Genomic DNA, 22,177 nt, shown 5'->3' with positions numbered 1-22,177 from the left:
TGTTTGTCTCGGAAAATTTCATTTAAAAACAATTGGCAGTAATTCACATAAAAAAAACTTAATCCACCAAATTTTATCTACTTGACTTGAGCGAAGATATGAAATATTTATATATATTCAATACATTTATGTTTGTAAGTCAAAATGTTGCTTCTCTTAAATTTCGCAGTATTTATTTGATCAAAATGAGTATTAAAATAAGTACGGGGGTTACTACTAACTGAGTTGTGGGGTTGCTGTTTTGATTAACAATTATACACCACACAAACTGAGATTAGACCAAATCCCTCCAAAAACCGCACTCACACATATTTTTAGCATAGCGCTACACAACCAGCTAGATCAAGATGAAAATAAACCGGCGTCTAATCCCAAACACTCAATATCTTGTAACTTTCGAATCGGTATCGCAAATTGCGACCGCGGATTCAGTTTTCATCAAGTCGAAGAGCATTGAAGATCGTCGCTCTACACCGGAATTGTTCGGACACGTGCACAACGACAGTTTCTACTGCTTTGACTTTCATTTATTTCTATTTCTCTCATTAAGTAGCCGGTCGCGCACACCAAGTGTAATTAATCTCTATTTGGAGTTACACTGAAAACAATTTTCCTTCTGCTTTTCTTACTTCTTTGCATTGAACATTACCATTTTTTAAATATTGTCCCCGATAGTAGTTATACAGCAGTATGGCGGAATGGGTGAACGGAGTCATCAGGAGCAGACAAGAAAGTACTGACAGTCTGGACTCATCTTCAGCCAGGACTATTAGTGAGGAATACGAAAATTCTGATTCTGAAGAAAACACCAAAGATGATGGAACTTATGATATTGATGACTTCTCCATCATCAAAACCATTGGTAAGTTTTGTTTAGTGGTTATTATGTCACAACTTTTCTTCATGATCAAAGTAGCTACTGCTTTGAAATGTCATTTATTAACAGCTCAACGAGACAATTGATTAAATTAAATAGCAAAAGCAATATCCAAGAGTCATTTTTCAAACTGTTTCACCTGTGTATTATTAAATTTAAACAAATTAATGTTCACTTTATGCCAAATATTTTTTGTCCGGTAATTTCACTCGTTTTTTGGCACGGGAAAGTCTCTTGTCTGTGGTCAATAACGTCAGTGGTGCCTAGTTTCCTGGAACTACATCTGTTTGCACACAAGTGAATACTTAATCACATTAGTCAGGCAGTCGGTGAAAATTTTTGGATAGTCAATATTGTTCATCCAGAGAAACTTCTTGATTAACTTTTCTTACATCTACCTACACTTTTATATTTACAGGTCTGTTGGTCTCTTGGTCATCCTCTTGTAGGTTAGTTAGTCTCATCAATTTTATTAAAGAATAGTCAAACTAAATTTTTAATTATTGAGTTTACAATATTGCTATTAAATTATATTGTTAATTTGCTATTCAGTTTCTTTTCTGTGCAATATACCCCAGACACAAGAAAATGTACAGTTTTCACATAGTTTTTTTTTGCCTTATTTTACCTCTTTGTTGACATGTGATATCAAATTTGAATGCAAATGTGAATGTAATGTTCAAGTATCCCTGTAATTTGAGTAGTAACCTTAAGACAAAGTAAACCGCAAAAACAGGCAAAAACAACTTGCTCTACTTATTAAAAAATTGGATTGTTAAGCAATCGCATTAACAATATATTATTGTTATGCAGATATTTAATTGTTTCTTTATTATTGGTGCGACAAGTTCAATGATAGCTGGTTCGCACACCCATTTGGTTCTCCGCTTAACCGTCGGTTTAGTTACATAATCTGAAAGGTATTTATAAACAGGTAAATTTTGCGATACTTGTATTGTGTCGTAAACATTTATATGGAAAAACATTAATATTAAAATAAAAAAATTACTTTATGGTGACATTGTAGATTTTCCCATGTTAAACAGACTTATCTGGTAAATTTCTGATTGACTTTGAAATCGGGTTTTCCCAGATGCAGTACCACGAAGTAGTAAAAAAATTTTTTGCTTTTCTTTGTAACTCTGCATAGGAAAACTTGTTGGTGTTGGCTTGTAAAGCAGTTTAAAAATAAAAAGTTGATAATGATGTTTACATGTAAGATTCGGGATGCAGGCGTAAATTACGACGAGCCTCTGACCTGTTTTTATGTTATATTAAGTTCGCCTCAGATAAATATGTATTATCAATAAGTCAAAGTATTTTTAAACTGGTTAGTAAGTTGTTTCAGTCTGATAAAAAATATGTAAAAAAATTTAAACTACTCATATAATTATGTAGTTTTTTTCTTTGATTAGTTTTATGAATTTTTTAAGCTGTTTATGACAAGCTGTATACTAACTTCCGTTTTTACGTTTTGCTCCAACAGTCATAACGTAATCTATGCTAAATTACTTCTGGAAGTAAAAAGGTCACTTGATTTCCGTTTGCAGTTGTTGGGATTTGGCATTTGATACAGTAATTTGTGCAAAATTGGTTTTTGAATTTACACTGAAAAGATTTTATGAATTGATATGCAGACAACGTTCAGTTACTGATTTAAAAACGAAATTATATAGGCAACTCATTGTTTGTCAGCAAATTAGTTAACAAAGCCATTGCACGTGTTTATTGTTTTTCAATACCTTATATTAATTGCTATAGCTTCTGTTGGTCGGTGACTTTTAGAAAATTCCCCTACAGGACAATGTGACATTGATAATTCCGATAGTTCAGTTAGCCGTGAAATTGATATTTTAGGTATATTATATGACTTAGAACAGCTCTTTGTTTTTCCTTTGTCAGTAAGTGAAGACAATTTTGCTGACAACGCAAGTCAGTATTTTATCCTTAACCTAAAATATTATATTATTATATTTTAATTATCATTTTGACACAAATAAGTTGTTTTGGACAACAACGTTTAATTCTTCCACAATAATGTCGTAATTAGCGCCATCTATAAATATATTGTTTGCGCCAATCCCCCAGAGAAGATAATATGGTCCTGATATAGATATTTGGATCTGCTATCAAATGTTTATAATTTGCATGACTGGTTTTAGTGTAATTAGTTTTCTTTGTGTGAAGATAATAGTCGTAAAATTTTAAGTACATACATGTTGACTTGAATATCAAGTAAAAGTCATTTCAACTTGCGATTAAATATTTGTTTTTGGCAAATAAAAAATCTATTTCATTAGGCGATTGATGTAATGGAACAAATATTATTTTGTCCAGCTTGTGTAGGCAATAGATTGATATTAATTAGTGCTTAATTGTGACAAACTGATATATCTAATAATGTTATAAAAAAAATAAGAAAGTTGGTACCATTAGTGACTTGCAAAACATATTTCGTCTCCAGCTATTTTCTAAGCTTATCAAACTTTATATTTTTATGCAGAATTTTACTAAAAACTTTTCTTAAACGCCTTAACGCCATTTAAGTAGTAAAAATATTCTGTTTAATGTCTTTCAGTATCTACTACATACTACACTTAACTCGTGGGTAAATTTGGCAACTATTGAAACATACTAAATAACAACATGTTATATGTACATGATTTAAACAAATATTTATTTTGAAATGAAATCCGCCAGCAAACATTTTATGACGACAAACGATTTTGTGATGAAAACTTAAAGAATTGGATTTGAAATAAGATTTTTGGCAAGGTATATTAGATTACTGACTGGTTAATGACAAATGCTTCCAAAACGAATATTTTTAGAGCAAAAAATTTACAATAACACAGAAAAATAAATAAATAAAAAATAATATCTAGGAGTGTTTGCTAAAACGACTAAAATTACTATAATTTCTTCCAAACATTAAAAATGTAAACTAAACGTTGTTCTGCAAAACATCGTGCACAATTAAAAAAATGCATGAAATTAAATACATTAATTAATCTAAACCTAATTTTACAACCAAAAAGACAATTGTCCCAGAAATTTTGATACGGGAGATAGACGTAGTCTTTCTTTAAATCAGTATTAATCTAAATTTGTTGCGTACATAAATCCCACAAAGCGGAGCTTAAAAGCTTCCTTGTCAGCAGCAAATTGACAAGAATAAATTTTTATTTTAACTTGGGATGTTCGTTGCTTAGTTGGCAGACTTTAAAAAATTAGCCAATTTGCGTCACAACTACATAAAAAATAATAAGCAAACGCTTAACTTTGTTTAGAGTGTATTGGAAAAAGAATAGGCACGTTAATTGGATTTTGAGTGAATGTAGTAGTACTTTGTTAATTATTGCGAGGAAGCTTGCTTCATTATATTCGAACAAAATTAGAGTAGGTACATTGTAATTACTCTTGGGAAAAACCACTCAAATAACTGATCTAGCTCAGATTAAAGTATTTTTTGTTTCAGAACACATCAATTATTTTAGATAGTCCCTAAACACAACTTTTCATGCATTTATTAAGTTTTAAAACTAACAATTTTGTGGCTATTCACTGAATATAAAAAGAGGTTGGCGGAACACGTTTTGAATTTTAAAATTGGCATCAAATTCTGAGCCAAATTGATTTTCAGCAGACAGTGTGTCGCCCACACCAACCTGTCGCTGGTTGAATGAGATAAATTTTCACGATTTATAAAATTTTTCTTTTTAATTCAACTTTACGTTTGTACGCAAAGCAAATAAACTGGCGTATGCCACACAACAAAGTTAATTTGATATATTTTTATTTTAACAAAATGCCAATTTACTTGCATGATGCTTTTAATTTACTTACATGAAAATATCTTTAGCCAAACGGTCGTTTACCTTCATTAGTATTGCCACTCTAATGGATACCAAATCGACTTAGCGTTCACCTCCTATTACCCAGAGCACTTTTAATATCAAATTACTCGATCTCCCTATCTGCAACATGCTGTATTTTTGGATGACCGGATTTCGCCACTTTTGTTGGCTGCTGTAGAGAAAATGTCTTATTCAGTTGTTGACCTGTTTTACGATGTTCTATCTTTGATATGAAACGTGTTTTGTTTTAAGATAGTACCACACTATGAAAATGTTTTTCTAGGTTAGTAATCTCAAACTTTTGGCAAAAGTCAAAACAAATAATTTTCCTTATACTCTGTAATATAATACTTTTAGGTGGTCTCACATCTCTTGTTTGTTGAATTCTATTCTGTGTGACCCGGAATACTATATGGTTAGACCTAGTTTTTTTCTGGATTTTGTGTTAGTGTGAAACCATACTCTAGTGTGGAAGTTTGAGTCAATTTAGTTAATTTCCGAGTTTGAAGTTCGTAGCTTATAACCCTGTAACCAAGCTTGATAGTGTAGATTGATGTTATAAATAATGAATATGTATGATATCTTCCAACTTAGAAAAATTCCAGACTATTAATGCACAAAAAATATAGTTCTAGTCTAGTAAAATATGCAGAACCAGTGTTAATTGAAGAAATCCTCTGTTGAAACAACATCACTATTCAAACATTGAATACTCGAATGTTATTACAAGATTCATATTAAATAAGTGCTTTTTCTTGTAATCGTTTACTTAACTCTAAAATACGACCTTTCACCTAGTTATCTGTTCATAATATAACGCCTGGAGCCAGCATCATATAAAAATAACGGAAGCGTGGATCATTAACCAACATACGATCTGAATGATGCTTGTTCCTAGTAATTTTCCACTATTTGTTTTAATTATTTCATAAACTAGCGTTTAGTAGTCTCTGTGAAGGTCTTCATTGAATTATTGCCTATCTTTTAAAAGCGTGTATGAGTGTAACCGGATATTATCGAACATTTACAATTTATTTAGTTGTATATTTATTCTTACCTATCATACTAGACAATTTTTTTTCTTGTAAATACTAATTTAGTAAATTAACTAAAACAACAACTATTTTAGCACCTGTATCTATTTTGCACCTTTTGCCTCGTGTATATTTCCGCCCAAGGCTCGGTCTCGTTACGTGGAAACAAACGGGATCAAAGCAAATGACCCTTGCAATAATATTTCAAATTAGCAAAAATATTTTGTCGTTTGACGTAGGAATGGATGTCGGCCAAACTAAATTGTCCCCGAAACCAATTGACGGTTCGACAAGGCTGATGCACTAAATGGTTACGTGCTCTTTGCCTGGTCAATTGAGCGTCACTCTATACGTCTAACAAAAATATTATTCTAATTTTAATTGAGAAAATTTAATTGCAAAATCAGCTTCGTTCATAAAAAAGTCTGGCAGAAGTGCCACCTTCATAACTACGGATGTTATTTGTAAGGTATAAAGATTCCTTTACTGTGAAAATACAATGTCATCCATATGCAGCCTTTTAAGTTTGGATGGAATAATACTAGATGTTATGATGTTTATACACTATTTTCTCTGACGTCTTTATAATATAAGCATGGGACGTTATTGTAAATTTCACGAGATTGGCGTAAAATGTATTTTTAACGTTCGTACTTTACACTGGAAAGAAGATTAACTACTGTATTGCTGTCGCAATTAAAATTTCTCCTCACAATGTCATAGGATTTGGCAACGTTATGTTTAGAGCTGGTGTCCATTATTGGGGAAATAAACAGGAAAACTGAAAGTTTACAGGTTGATTACACACTAATAGGATATTGTGAATTTAAACCTCATCTCAAAATAACCTGTCAGGTATAAATAGAACCATTTAGAAAGTGTTAAGTTGATAGGATTTGAACCGTAAATTAAAAACTTGAACAAATATATTAGTTTGTTTAGGAAGATGCCTGTTTTGCAAGTGTTTCTACATTAAGTGAGTTCTTTATAGTACATATGTCAACTTGTTTAATGTAGTGAAAGTTAGAAGGTTTAAGGCAATATTTATCAGGTTTAATATGAGCCATTTTGTTGCATAATTCAAGATCAAACAAAAACATTAAAAATTTATAGAGGGTATAATATTTTTAGCTTTGATGCTTCAACAAAGTAGCAAGACATGACAAGCTATAGTAAACAAATATAAATTTGTTTTGTTTGAAGTCGGTCCAATAAGGCACATTCCTGTTGTAAAATCAAAACTTAAAAAAAGAGTATTTTTTACAAATCAGCCAGTAGAAATCAATAGAAATTGGCACAACTGACCCATATTCTAAGCTGAGACAAAAAAAAACAAGAAGACATGAGTGTATTAGCATAAATTCCTAGGAATTTGGAAATTTGTACCAGAAGGTTCTAAAGAGATTTCTTCAAGTGTCTTAAACCTTCCCAGACTGGTTCCATAGGCCTTTAAATGCTACTGAAAACTTTTTAAAAAGTGCTAAAAGCCTTTAAATTCTCCCTCTAAATGTCAAACCCTCCCAGAACTTTCTTAATTTGCTGGATGTCTCTAAAACTATTTTGAAAGTTTAATAGACTTCTAAATGCTATTGAGAAAGTTCTAAAAAGTTCCAGAGGCATCTACAAGTGTCATATCTTCCCAGAGTTGTTTTAAATTGTCAAAGGCCTCTAGGACCGTTTTGAATGTGCTGCTCTAAATACTACTGAAAACTTTCTGAAAAGTTTCAGAGCCCTCTACAACTGTCTTAAACTTACCCAGAACTGTTTTAATTTGTCAGAGGGGTCTAGGACTATTTTGAAATTTCGATAGACGTCTAAATGCTATTGAGATTATTGAGAACTTTCTAAAATGTGCCAGAGGCTTTCACAATTGTTCTACACCTTCTAAAAAATGTTTAATTGTTGGTATATAAACTTCGATTGGTTGAGCGTCTTAAGTTATAACAAAACTATAATCATTTTGACAATTAATCAATATCACATTTAATCACCGACATACGTTTTTTAGCTTGTGATTATGACGTAAAAGTCAGAAGTTAGAGCAGACTAGGTATACTTCTCTCTCTAAGTACAACTCGACTTGAGAGAGTCACTTATACTAACTCACCCAAACAGTAAATCAGTGTAAGTCTAATCCGCGTTCTATTTTTATTAAACCAATAACATATTGTCAGTTGTATATTTTAAAAAAAGTACGAAGATAACCATATCATTCTGCAGTTTTGTTTATAGCCCAAACATGCTGGTTCAACAAAGCTTTTTCATGGCTGAAAAGAACTAATAAACAATAATGTGGTACTTACGCAGGATAACTATGCATTCAAAAACAATATATCAAAAGTTTTCAAAACATCATCATTAATTTTGCTGTACACATCTAAACAATTTAATTTTAAGCAAAATTGAATTATTGTGTTATAAACATAACAGTTCTTTGATGTGCTAAATTAGTGTTTGAATTTGGTGAAATACAAATTAGGCCTGCACGAGTTTGCTCTTCATCTATGATTACTGCTTTCTGTGTTTTTAGTTATCTCATCTAGTCTTAGTCAACTTTTGTCACATATTGACACTCATATTATTTGAACCATTTCACTGAGAGGAAAATATCAGACACACAATTTCCGTTTGACCTTAACTTTAAAATTGATTCGAAATGCGTTCTTTGAACGAAAATTTAAAAATCTTTAAGCACCCATAACACAAGCTTTTGGCCGGCATTTACGGTTCACTTACGCTTTTATCTCAACTCCAGTAAACGTAATATATTATCTTTAGATTGCAACATTTGCTGTTATTTATTAGCCTTAATTCAGACTGAAAATCCGTAAATCCACCTTAATGTAATAAATAAACATAATTTTAGTTGATTCAACATCTTATTTGCGCCAGCCAAAAGTTGGAATATCTAGAGATCTAGAGTAAGAATTACATCTTTTGACTCAAGTTTTGTTACTATTTCAGGCACTGGGACATTTGGACGAGTGTTGTTATGCAAAAACAAACATACTGAAGAATATGGTGCTATGAAGGTGTTATGTCTGGCTGATATTATACGGTTGAAACAAGTGGAACACGTCAAAAATGAAAAGAACATCCTTCAAGAAGTTAGATACCCATTTGTAGTTAATATGTAAGTATCAGACCATTAGTTACTTAATAACTATTATAACCAAATGATGGATTTTAATAACAGCAATTTTTAAGAAGTATCAGCCTTTAACACACTTTCTTTCATTTCTCTCTCAAATGGTCATTCACCGTCTCTGACCTGGGGGCTTCTCACTTTCATGCAGTGGCGCAGTTGTTCATTTTCATTTGTAACTGTCAACCGATCTTAAATTTAGTTTTGCACCATGTTCAATTATAATTGTTTTAATTTAGCTGATCTGGTTCCTTTCCATTGCAATTAATCACGCACGCCTTGGGCACGAGCAAATAAATCTTTTTTATTGGATTTGTTGGTTTGCGTCATCTCCCACGTGCACGCCAATGTAGTTATGGATGGGCAAAAAGTAGCGCTTTATTACCTTAGATTTATTTTATTGTTACTCTATGACCACAAATCACCGACCAGACCGCCGAATGAGTCATTAACGAAGATTCTACCGAAATGTGGTAAAACTGTTTGATCTGCAAATTTACAGCTAATTCACTGAAAAAAGTAAATAGTTTAAATCATCCAGTAAAAGTGGTTTTGTAGTTTAGATAATTAAGAGGATATTATAGATTTGCTTTGAAAGTGCGTTGTTTTAGACGGTGGCAGATGTTTCTCTGTTTACAGAAAGTTTCCAGACTCCATTTAACACTACAACTAAAACTAATTTTTTATCTAGTGATCAATTTAACAGTTTTAAGATATAGAAATTGACTCTCAAAGAAGAAGTAGATATCAAAAAATCTATGAAAAGCAAAGTAATACACCAATTATGAAAATATCTTCTTCTTCTAAAATTAATTTGGTCTTTCTTATTTGTAGTTGTGTCGTTTCAATTACTTATCACAAAAAATCTTTACCCTGTTTAACTATATCATTATTCCTAGCTATATTATCAGTACTTTTTTTCGATATTCCTTAAACTTCTTATTTAAAGTAAAAGTCTCTTCAATAATGAAAGATGGTATTAGAAGAAAGTTAAATCCATAAACAGGACATATAATAAAGCAGTATTGTTATTCCTCTCTCTTACCTCAGGAAAGGTTATAGTTGATTATTTGAAAGGTTTCTTGCCAAAAATTAATGGGAATTATAGAAAAAGATAAGTAGTATTTTTGCAGGAAATCAGTCAGTTTTAAAAGAACCTAGAACCTATACCAAATTCAACTTTACTAAATCGATATTAAAATTGAATCACTAAACGACAAAATCACTTGGGTGTAACCGTCCTTGAGGTTTGGCTTCTCGACAAGTTCTTCTAGTTTGGTCAAAAGCAATATGTAGGCAAATTAGCTTAATTTTCCAGTGTTTATTAGACCTTGCAGAAAGACATACAAGTTCATGTAAAAAGAAAATAATGTTTTTTTTTGTATCGTGCTTAAAAAATAAAAATAAATCAATGTAATAATTATTTGCATTCGTAATTTTAAATGTCACAATATTATCTGCTTTAACAGTTTTTTGCCTTATTTAACATACATTTTTCTCATTATTTGTGGTCACGCGGTCGGTGGTTTAGTTCTCACCAGAACATAAATTTGTAACAATTAAGGGTTGGAACCAAAACACCGTCCCTTATTCGCGTAGACCAATAAATTTAAAACAGCTATTGAAAGGTGAGACAAACATATTATTTTATACGGTAAACAAAGATTAGTAAAAACTTTGACTGTTGTGACGCGGTTTAATATCACGTGACAACTGTCAACTGTTTAAAATTCAGATATTGACACCATTTCTATACATTTTCCTAAAAGCATTATTTGTTATAACAGTTAAAGAATAGCGGAAAAATCACTTTGGGGTTTTGTTACACATAACTTTAGTTCACTATTTCTTTACATGCTAAAAAAATTTAAACTGATTCTAATTTCTCTGTACAATATAAAAATTGTATTTTCCTTCACTACTTTTTTGTCATATAATAATAGAACATTAATAGAAAACAAAATATAACATCTATTAAGATAAAAATAACATATAGTCACTTTATAACCGGTTAATAACATGATCCGTTAACGTAGTAACGTATTTTTGTAGTCGCATGACTAATATTAACATAACAACGAACCAGAATCTTCCCATCATCGAGCCTACGCTAATAATTATTATAAAAATAATATTTTTCGCACGCTAGAGATCTGAACAACCGCTCTCAGCTTTGATACGTGTGAAACTTTCACTGAAAATAAACTTAAGAGACGTCTGTACAGACGATCGTCATATAGGTCAAGATTAATCAGGAAAAAGTCGATATTTTTAACATCGATTATTAAGTTATTGCACAACTGCTTGTCGAAAGCGAAACTGTGTGTAGTTTTATTTAAATTTCTAGTCATAAATCTTCTATTTGTTGATTTGCCCACCATTGTCCACTCAGATTCAATCAGTGGTTATTATTTTCAATCATTTGTCGTTGATACGTGCTATAACTGTAGACATACTTATAGTTTTTTGATTTTTATTAATGTGACAAAACGTACTCCGACTTGGAAAAAGATGTCTTAATAGGAAAAAGAAATCTTGTAAAGCAAATCTAAAATAAATTTTTTTTAACAAAATTTCAGAAAAACAATAATAAAAATTTTTATTTTTTTTATTGTACGTATTTTATTTAGAAGGCTTGTCAACTGTCGGTAAAAAAAGCACATTGACGTCTGATTTATCCTTAAAATACATATGAAGGTTGCCCATATATTTCAGTCAGTCACCAAGCTAACATCAATCGTGCATTTCCAAAATGGAAACTCCCAATATTTATACAATATTTTATTTCCTACCGGTGTTACATATTTTATTTACATGAATCATCATCATCCATCGAGTTTATCATCAAATTTTCAATTCGCTGGAAAAGTAGATTATTAAACTTTTTTAAAGGGGTATTTTTATTCAGATATTTGGAGCAGTTTCCAAAGATCAATTAACTTATTTTTCCACACACAATGTAAATAAGGTATATAAGGTAAATTGTATAATTATTGTATTTTTAAAGCAATTTTTCCTGTTTTGGTAAGTCAAATTAAACTGCATTGTAAGAAGTCTACATCCAAATTTAGTTGGTAAACACCGAGAAAATTAAACATTATTTATGACATTTTTATTTACCAAATTCGTATTTAAAATTTTCTCTTAAAACTAAAAATAGAGCTTATAACACCCTGTACACCCATTATAATAATAATCATAATAATAAATAGTTATTTTCCTAACAAGTGCAGAAAGTGATACTTGCCCGCTTGCTACTGAGCGTAGCGAGTTTGGGCATCATTGGAGTGCGGGGAAGGCACTTTCCGCACATCATTTTTTCTACGAACGTTTCCAGTAATTTCTTTTCGCACTAGTGCCTAAAAGTCTATATTTCGAGAACAAATCAGCACGCTCGTAGAAAAAATATAAATCAGGTTTTGTAAAATTTTTGTTCTTTTTCTATAAATTATATTTTATTATAACTGTTTACATAGATACCTACTAATCAAATAATATATTTTGTGTGTACGTCAGTTAATAACAAAATGTCAAAATGTTAAGGCCACGTGTATCCACTGTTTAAAACAGAATTGAAAATAAAATAATATTGATTAATAGTTTCACGGTGTAATTTTCATTTCACAAGTGTAGCTGAGAATAATAAAACATGTTATTTGAAAAGTTTTCAATTCACTCATATCCATGTGAAAAATTAATGTACTAGGTAGCCATAAAGCTTCATTACTCATTTACTTATTTGCTTACTTTAGACCTATCTTAAATTCAACAGATCTGGAAAACCACATACATAAACCCGTCAAAATAGGAAATTTAATGCATTAAATAATAATGATTGTAAACGATCAAAAATAGAAATTACTTCTGGATATATCACAACCGTGCATTAATATAAACGATGAGCACATTAAAAATAGATATTTGAATAAGATTCATATTTTTTGAGAAAAGTGGAGGAAATTCCTAGTAACAATTTTACCATTTTGACAGGAAGTGTAAACATTTAGAGCTCCATTGTTGACGGTTGAGTAGTGTGGGCGCTTTATTACAGTGTTGTGTACAAAATCAGGTTAAGGTTTGCAATAATTGACGTAAGATTTTTCCTGGAACCACTTTGTAGCCATGCAGTCTACCTGATCTAAACCTGCTTGATTGTTTATTTAGGTTAAGACAATTTATATGCCCTGGTAGTTCTGTCTGATATGAGTCAGCTTAGTAACAAGGATTCTACGTTGCTGAGATAAAACGGGAAAACATTGAGAGCTGATAGGAAAGTCTTTAATGCCAACTACCATGCATTAAATAAACTTTTCTGCCAATAACCTTGATTTACGATTCGCATACGTAGAAATGTGTAAGTGTAACGTTGTTATTTATGTTGGATCATTAAAAGCCATATGGCCACGGATCATAAAAAAGAAGAAAATTTGGCGGAAAATTTTAGATGGTCTGCATTTGGGGAACAATAAAATATAAATGCAGTTTACTTTTATGTTTTCCAAAATCGTAGAATTTACAATAACAAGTGGCATTGTTTGTGTTTTTTGAAATGAGTTTTACACGTCAATTTATAGGCGCTTTTTAAAGTTTTGGTAATCCCAGACGATATTTTTGGCACAATGGTATTAAAAACGTTTTAGAATAATGGTGAGAAAAAAAATTTAAGTTAACAGATTAATTTATTAACAGTTAACAGACACTTATGTCAAAATTAAATTTTTTTGGTTTTGTCAGTTTTTTACCTTACATTTTTGTAAATGCATTATTTTTCACATTTAAAACACTAGCCATCTCATTTTACTTTGATTTTTGCTACAATTTATTCATTATCCAACATACGTTTATTTCCTTGTACTGGGTCAGATTGTTTACCTACATTTTTTCATGATACTGTGGTTATAGAATGTTTGCATTTCTTTGTTGAACTTAACTATGGGTAATTACATTACATCCTTATTTGAAGTGATAGCTAAGCTGTCAAATAACTTCTGGTAATTTGTAACTTGTAACCAATAACACCTAATTAATCAACGAATTTGTTGCAGGTTGTGGGCTAGCAGAGATGACACATGTATTTACATGCTGTTTGAATACGTTTGTGGTGGTGAACTATTTTCCTACTTAAGAAATGCAGGAAGATTCTCAACATCAACAGGAAATTTCTACAGTGCAGAAATTGTGACAGCGTTAGAGTATTTGCATTCGAAAAATATCGTTTATAGGTAAGCAATCATCATCAATATAGTTTAGCAGTCAATTCTAAGACTTATTAGTTCAAGGCATTAGATATGTTGTTGTCTGTGAACAATATTATTTTACTGTCTAGATCTGGACTTGGTACTCGTATCCGTTTATTGTTTTGATACTACTACGGATTAATTAATCAATCAATCAGTCATTTCTCGCATATTTGTTCTCGTTTACCTAAAATTTTGTTAATGAGTCACACAGATTTAATAACTAACTGTCTAGGTACAATTTATGAGGATCGTTCATATTTATTTAGTTCTTAATGTAGTTTGTCATTACATAAAACCAAGTTGTTATTATGTTTTGGTTTTAAACCAACATAAAATTATATTGAATGCTAAACTGCTAAGTGTATATACATAAAGAATATATCGACCTTAATATAATTTTTTTTACATAAAATTGCTGATGAATCTTACACTTTGTTTGATTATGTTTGAATTACAACGTAGTTCACTTGAGGTGAACTGTTAATCACACTTAATAGTTAATTAAACATCCTTATGATTCATTAACTGATTTTATAAATAAATGAGACATATCTAATAGCTAATCAATCAAAAAAAAAGTGGTTACTGTGCAAAACCTCTCAATGTTTTTCTGTTTATTTTCAGGGACCTTAAACCAGAAAATCTGTTATTAGACCGTGAAGGCCACCTTAAAATTACGGATTTCGGTTTTGCCAAAAAACTTACTGATAGGACGTGGACCTTATGCGGTACACCAGAATACCTTGCTCCTGAGATTATACAAAGTAAAGGCCATAATAAAGCGGTGGATTGGTGGGCATTAGGTGAGTCATAATTAGAATTTAAGAAATCAAGGACAAACATAGTCCAGCTTTGAATTTTGCAGTCAAAACAAACTGTACATTACGAAACTATATCTAGTGTTGTGTGTTCTAGAAAAATAAAACAATGCGTTGGTTAATTTTAGGTGTGTTGATATATGAAATGCTGGCTGGTTATCCGCCGTTTTACGATGACAACCCATTTGGAATTTACGAAAAGATTTTGAGCGGAAAAATTGAATGGGCCAAACACATCGATGCCATCGCTAAAGACATCATCAAAAAGCTTTTGGTGCAAGATCGGACGAAGAGGTTAGGTAATATGAAGGTAAGATTGGTTTTAACCCACCATTAGTTTACATTAAACTAATTTTTAAACTTTTTAAAAACACAGAGTGGAGCAGATGATGTTAAACGACACCGGTGGTTTAAAGGGATCGATTGGCAAGAGGTGGTACAACGGAAATTGACTGTGAGTATTACAAAAATTTCAAAAAACAATAAACTGTCATAAATATGAATTACAGCCTCCAATAGTACCAAAAATCATGTATGAGGGAGACACCAGCAATTTTGACGACTATCCAGAAAGCGACTGGAAAAATTCAAGAACTCTAGAAGACGATGAGCTCAAACTATTCGAAGATTTTTGATACAAATTCTAAAACAGTGCCAATAAAATGCCATTTTGCCTCTTTGTTTATTTGTTACGTAATTGTATTTTAGTAAACTGATTGTGATATTCGCTAAGAGATGTGAAATTTTAGAGAGAGTGATTTTCTATACTTAGCAATGAGTTTTTGTACATATATTTATTAGAATGTAAGCTGGTTTGATTTGTTCAGTAGATTTAGGTATAGTTAACGAAGTGTCAGTTGTTTCCTATAGTGTTTCGAGATATACTAATTAGATGTAGGATTTTTTTATTATTAACATGACGTAAAAAGAAACAATAATAAAATGTTGTCATGCATTTGTTTTTATTAAACTACTAAAACCAGAAAATTTCTGGTTACATTTTGAAAGGGAAGCATACAAGGTTTGGATTTAGAAATGTATTATTGAGAATGTATTGAATGAGCATCGGTCGGATGAAAAACATTTATTTAAAGAACTTTTTGAGAAACTAGTGACCACTTTTTCTGAAAATGGACAGGTAACTGAAAACTAGTAATCTTCTGTGTTAATCAAAAAGCATTATTGGCTTTTAAAACTAGGCATTCTAATTAAAACAAATGTATTGTATGTTTTCGATCTGAAGAAAATTTTATGATTTTCAGTTTTTCATGCTTTTGGAAATGGTTATCATGATACTGGTTTGTAAATGACAAACTGGACTCGAAGAATGAATCAATAGAAAACAAACAAATCGTCACCAACATGTCCGGAAACTTTTTAACTTAAGGTTTAATTAAATTAAAATAGGATGACGTAATAACATAACAGAAAAATAAATGTGTGACATTTGCTTCTTTATTACCTGCTAAATTGATAAAATACTAATTTGCATTTTTGCTTAAATCTCCCAATAGTACTATAAATAATATCAAAAGAGTATAGTCCTTAAAAAGCAACATTTGTAAGCAATAGTGTAAATTTATAAAGGTATAACGTACGTATTCTTTTTGTCCTGTACCTTCAAATATGTAGAGAAAGACCAAGTAAGACAACTACAGTAATTTTTCAGAGTTATTAATATGTAGATGAAATCATTGAAACAAGTACTTAACAACTTAACACAGAGTTATATTAACTGTTAGTAACTATATGACTTCAACTTCAGTAACTGCTTTTATAGTTTATTCGACATTAGTGTTTTCAAGTTAGCATAGTATGAGGTAAAAAAAAATCAATTTTGTACTAGTATTTTAAATTAGCCTCGTTTTACTTATTTCATTAGTAGCATAGATCTTCTTTTACCACTTACTGTTTGTTATCATATTATTTAAAAAAAATGTATTCTAGATAATTGCACTAATAAGTGTCGGGTAAACAGTAAAAATACGTTTTTAAAGGACATGCCATACATACATGATTGCACTTAATGTGATTAATTCACTATATTTTATAAAGTATTATATGCATTAATCCATGTTAAGACGTATCTAATAGAGGTACTTAACAAGTAAAATATAAGAACCAATTAGGAAAGTGAATAGTAAGTACGATACTGTTTGCAAGCTGTATTTACCAAAAAAAATCTCATAACACAATGTGACACCATGTAATCCAGTTGTATCCCGCCATCAAGTACAGGAGATAAGATAAGCCAATGTGATAACAAAATCAACCCACAAACTTCAATGCAGCGAATATATTCGCATTTACTGTTTTAGTGCTTATGTCTCCCTGCAAATCCAATATGTCTTGCCAAAAATTTAGTTATTGTAATACAATAAGATTTTAATATGGGGGATTCGAAACGTACTAGAAGCAAAGGCAAGGAGCGTATCAACCGAATTGTAAGTCTTTTTGAAATACCCCGTCCTAATAAACCGAAGCTGCAAAGAACCAATTCGTTGCCACCGAACAAGACCTTAATGGGAACAACTGAAGGAAAAGTGCTAAAAATCAAGAGAAAAATTGAAGAAAAATCCCACGAGGCAGCAACCAGTCCCGAACTAAGAAGAAGCAGTGCGACAAAACAGATAACATTATCACACAAATGGGAGACTGATAAGCGTGGCAACGAATGTTCAAACAACAGAAGGAGAATTAAAGACGTGACCGAGGAAATTGAAGAGGGTACTTGCGAACTAGAGATTACTTATGAAAGGGCTAGTGATGGTAGTGATTGTGCCAGCGTTGGATCCATGTTAAGTGCATTGAGTAGTGATACTATTCGCGGGTCTATTGACTCAGGAGGAAGTCGAGAATTTGACAGTTTTACACCTTATACGGTTACCGAGGAAAAAGCTAGCGAAAATTCATCAGGTAAGTCGTAGTATTGATTGCTATTCTACGAAATTGGGAATTTGAGATAAGTTTAATACAATAGTACACAGATACAACTAATCCTAATTAATAAAGTGGAAGGTGTTCAGTAAGTACATAGGCAAAAGAGACTTAGAAAGATGGCGATTTGACGTAACTGTCATTTTTGAGAAAGTGTCTTTTGTTCCTACTATTTATGGTCGACATGACACTAAATTTAATGATCTGTTGTATTAAGTCACATTTTAAAACCTATTTACTATCTTTCTTATCAATCAGTTTTTATAAATAACAGGGGTGTAATTGCCAAGTTTGATAACAAACTCAGAAAGCCATTTGGAAGGTTTTCTTTATAAACAATGCATTTTAAACTAATCTCAACTCAGCTAAAAACTATCATATTCGCAATGAATGTGTATAATGGTGTCAGAGAACTCTTTTGATCATTTCGTTTACTGGACAACTTGCATTTTTTTCAATATGAAAGGTTTAACGCATAAATTCATTAAAAAACGGTTAAACGAGATATAACTAATCCCTTACATGTGTGACTCAAACGTTTAATCGATATAATAGATTAAACGTCATTTAAAATAATTTAATTTTAGAAGAATTGATCCAGGATGAGTCACTCCAAAATTCAGAATACTATATGGAATTCAGCAGACAACTAGATTCGATGACAGTAAAAGTCCTCTCAGATGAAGGAGAATCAGCATTAAATCAAACTCTACCTCAATTAGGTTTTATTGAGGCATGGAAAACCAAACCTTTTGTACAAATCAGTAATAATGAATCGGCTGCTAGCCCTGAGGATTCCGATCAATCCCAAAATACAATGGGTAGATTCATTAAAAATAAAAATCGAACATCCATGACAAGTAGAAGAGATAGAAGGAGAACTGGTATATTAAAAAAACCATTTTCGGTCTCTGAATTAACGAAACGCTTTGAAGGATTTAAAGATGCAGCTGAAAAAGGAGAAACTGAAAACTATAGAAAATCGGTTATTGATGAATTGGACAAAGAGTGGAAAAATATGCAAAATGATGGATTTAATGAAGAGTTGTACAGGTCGTTGTCTAACGAAGGCCATGAAGATAACAGGGATTATGATGAAGACGTCATGGGTGAAAAATGGTGGAACGAAGAATTTGGTAGTGCTCTGAGTAGGAGCATAGAAAACTTAAGGATTGTAGACAATGATGACCAGGAGGTTAAGATAGAAGGTAAGTTAATTTAAACTTGCTGGATTAAAATATAACTATTCAAACTTTAGACCAAAACCAGTTATTGGAAGGGATGATGAACTTTTATGTTCCTAGCCAATCTGATCAAGCTGTAGCTCAGCAAGATGACGATCCGTTTGGAGAAAAGTACTTTGGAGATGGTCTTGAAAATGGATTTATATATTTGGAAGCCTACAACCATGACGACAAAGAACTAGTAGAATGCAGTGTTCAAGTGGATAGAAAAAGTGTTGATCTGCAACGATTCCATGAACTTCAAACTGGGTCGAATTTACTGACAACCAATAATGAAAAGTTAATATTGTGGGGCGAATCTGAAGATGATCCAGATTCAAGCAGAAACACAATTTGTTCCACCACATCTGGTGAGAGTTACGAGGGTGACATCAAAACGTTAAGTGAAGATTCAGGAACTGACTCCAAACGAAACACTATATATTCCACTACATCTGGAGATAGTTATGAGGATGACGGTAAGTTTGAATTATTTTCTCTGAATAATTTTTCAGACTATGTTACCTGCAGACACTATAGAACCAGATGAGCAGAATTATAGTGCAGCACGCAGAGAAACGTACTGTGACGACCAGGGAAGAGTGAGAATTGAAAGAGTAGCAAAATATCAGGAAAAAAGGGGAAGCTTTTCTGATTATGCTAACGCAGTAAATCAGTATTACGAAGGAGATAATGAAAACGTACAGCGAGAACCTGAAGAAGACCATGATTATGAAAGTGTCAAACTTGAGCATGATTTCATGTTTTTCACTGTAATGAAGAAAGAAAAGTAAGGTTTTTATAGGTTTTGTGACTAGATATTAAAAAAGTATTGTATTCCAGAATAATATACATTTTGGAAGAAATCGTATCGACTGAACGTAAATATGTGTCAGATATGGAAAGAGTTTTGGTAGTAAGTATTTACTTGACGAAATAGAAAAAATGTTAAAAAAACGTGCTTATCAAACTTAAAATTTTAGGAATACCGAGAGTTTTTGAAACATAAAGACGCAACCAAATTAGAAGACGTGTTTGGAAATATGCCTAAAATATTTAAGTTGCAAGTGAAATTTCTTAAAAGACTAGAAGTGGCAGACAATGTGGAAACCGTTATAAAAACTTTTATGGAATTTGTATGGTTTTCAGTTAGCTTTTAGGGGTTGTATATTAAATTAAACAATGTTCCTTTCAGAAAGATTTGTTTGCGCAATATCCAGTTTACTTTAAAAACACCCCTAAATCAAACGCTGCTGTGAAAGAACTTTCATTCGTACTAAAGGTGAGTTTAACACATGTAAGAATTTTTTTTTTAATTCACTTTTTATATTTCCAGGAAAGACAAGAAGAAATTGGGGACAAACTTGATTTATCGGCGTACCTCCTTACTCCCCTACAAAGATTAGGCAAATACAAGCTCTTTTTGGAAAATATCATTAAGCAATTGAATAAAGATGGCCAGCAGACCGAGTTGGCAAACGAAGCTTTAGAAATGATTAAAAAGTACCTTAGAAAAGGGAACGATCAAGTTGCTATAGCGTCTATACTGTTAAGTCCAATCCATCCGAAAGATTACGGTTCCTTCATTTCAAGAGAAAAATTTACAATGACTAAACCTAAGAAAATGGATGTTATGGTGTTTTTGTTTGAAAAGATTATCATTTTTACTGTGGAAGACTTGGTAGGTTGTATCGTTACATTGACATTATTCGTCAACTAAATAATTCTTTTCAGAGAAACATGGAACATTTTGTTTACCACGCAAGTATTAAAACCAACGACCTGAGAATTGCTACGTTTGAAAATAATTGTCTTATTCATTTGACGGACTTTATTAAAACAAAGAGAAAAAATTCCAACAAATATACATACATTTTAGATGCCAAAAACCCCAAAACTAAAGAAGCCTGGAAGTTGCAAATTGAAGAAATACTGTGGGACCAAATGATGAAATTAAAAGGTTTAAATCAATAATAATCGGTACGGAAAATTTCGAATAACTGTTCATGTTTTAGCTGATTCTTTAAAAAGACTAGAAACTACAGCAACACTTCCTAATAGAAGAACGCCTAAGAGAGTTAATAAAGAACGAAGCAAGAGTTCAGGTAATGAAGGATCGCCCCTATTTCACTATAACTACTAGTTTTTATACAAATAATACTTTCAGGGTCTTCGGTTTTCTATGTTGAATAAGACTGCCAAATTACTTGCCAACACACATTAATTTATTGTATTATTTGATACCAAAGCCTTATCAGTACACTTATCTATAGATACATACACAATAAATATCACTCCTATAAGTAGTTAGGTCAATAATAAAATCGTTTCTGAGTATTTGAAATTTTGTAAGTAATTGAGCCACTATGTGGGAATCCTAATGTAGCCTTTTCAGATTATTATAGGTATTTATAGAAATTGCGTTTGCGATTATTATTCAATATTCCAAATTATATCTGTGTCAATAAAACACGCTGTAAAGGTCCGTTTTCACGCTCATGCAATTTGCGCCAATTGGCTTGTGCATGCAAATTTGCACAAGTAAATTGTTGCGTGTGAATGGAAGCATGATGCTTGCGCAGTCGAAAAAGTTTGGCTTGAATAAAATCTGTTCTGCCAGATAATTTGCATGCGGTTGGCACAAATGCATGAACGTGTAAACGACACTCCAACTCGACGCATGCTCAGTAGTAGCGTATTCTTTGTTTTGACTTGTTCTGACCTACACCTTGCACGTGACTTGTGTATTTCCGTTGCCTGTAACTAATGCTGTAATTTATTTTGTCTGTGTTGATTGTTGGTTACTAAACAATGTCAAAAAAAGAAAAAGAATTCATTACAGAATTTATTGAACTATATAAATCTTTTCCTTGCCTTTGGAAAATTAAATCCAAAGAATATAGCGATAGAAATGCAAAATCACAGGCTTATGATATTCTTGCTGAGAAAATGCAGACTGTGGACAGAAGTGCAAATAGAGAAATATCAATTTGCGCAAATTGCTTGAGCGTGAAAATGCACCCAACAATTCAGTTTTACTTGTGCC

At 31.7% G+C, this 22,177-nt stretch overlaps 2 protein-coding genes across 3 annotated transcripts; both read left to right on the top strand.

The window, feature by feature from the left end:
* The first annotated feature begins 367 nt into the window (after positions 1-367).
* On the top strand, positions 368-15,926 carry Pka-C3 (Protein kinase, cAMP-dependent, catalytic subunit 3). The gene is made up of 7 exons (XM_081977532.1): positions 368-862; positions 8,733-8,901; positions 13,959-14,135; positions 14,778-14,956; positions 15,100-15,281; positions 15,348-15,425; positions 15,481-15,926. The coding sequence occupies exons 1-7, from the start codon at positions 691-693 to the stop codon at positions 15,604-15,606; spliced, it is 1,083 nt and encodes a 360-aa protein (XP_081833658.1). The 5' UTR covers positions 368-690; the 3' UTR covers positions 15,607-15,926.
* Positions 15,927-17,243: 1,317 nt separating this feature from the next.
* On the top strand, positions 17,244-21,549 carry LOC145727715 (uncharacterized). 2 transcript variants are annotated; one of them, XM_081977529.1, is made up of 12 exons: positions 17,244-17,887; positions 18,496-18,792; positions 18,844-19,116; positions 19,167-19,610; positions 19,663-19,921; positions 19,975-20,047; positions 20,115-20,267; positions 20,327-20,413; positions 20,468-20,812; positions 20,866-21,091; positions 21,147-21,236; positions 21,299-21,549. In XM_081977529.1, the coding sequence occupies exons 1-12, from the start codon at positions 17,362-17,364 to the stop codon at positions 21,322-21,324; spliced, it is 2,799 nt and encodes a 932-aa protein (XP_081833655.1). In that variant the 5' UTR covers positions 17,244-17,361; the 3' UTR covers positions 21,325-21,549. The 2 variants fall into 2 exon arrangements, with proteins under 2 accessions (XP_081833655.1, XP_081833654.1); XM_081977528.1 differs by having other exon boundaries at positions 18,496-19,116.
* The last annotated feature ends 628 nt before the right edge of the window (positions 21,550-22,177 follow it).

This window comes from Ips typographus, linkage group LG4 (genome assembly GCF_016097725.1).
Source record: "Ips typographus isolate SLU linkage group LG4, UJ_Ityp_2.0, whole genome shotgun sequence".
NCBI classification, from domain to species: Eukaryota; Metazoa; Arthropoda; class Insecta; order Coleoptera; family Curculionidae; genus Ips; species Ips typographus.
The sequence above is the reverse complement of the archived record's forward strand: the minus strand, read 5'-3'. Positions and strand labels throughout refer to the sequence as shown.

Excerpts from the sequence above, each read along its gene's own strand:
- Pka-C3 (XM_081977532.1), top strand. The coding sequence starts at position 691 with ATGGCGGAATGGGTGAACGGAGTCATCAGGAGCAGACAAGAAAGTACT. Across the intron at positions 14,136-14,777 it reads TCGAAAAATATCGTTTATAG|GGACCTTAAACCAGAAAATC; the intron begins GTAAGCAATCAT and ends GTTTATTTTCAG. Across the intron at positions 15,282-15,347 it reads AGAGGTTAGGTAATATGAAG|AGTGGAGCAGATGATGTTAA; the intron begins GTAAGATTGGTT and ends TTAAAAACACAG.
- LOC145727715 (XM_081977528.1), top strand. The coding sequence starts at position 17,362 with ATGGGGGATTCGAAACGTACTAGAAGCAAAGGCAAGGAGCGTATCAAC. Across the intron at positions 17,888-18,495 it reads AGCTAGCGAAAATTCATCAG|AAGAATTGATCCAGGATGAG; the intron begins GTAAGTCGTAGT and ends ATTTAATTTTAG. Across the intron at positions 19,611-19,662 it reads AGATAGTTATGAGGATGACG|ACACTATAGAACCAGATGAG; the intron begins GTAAGTTTGAAT and ends TGTTACCTGCAG.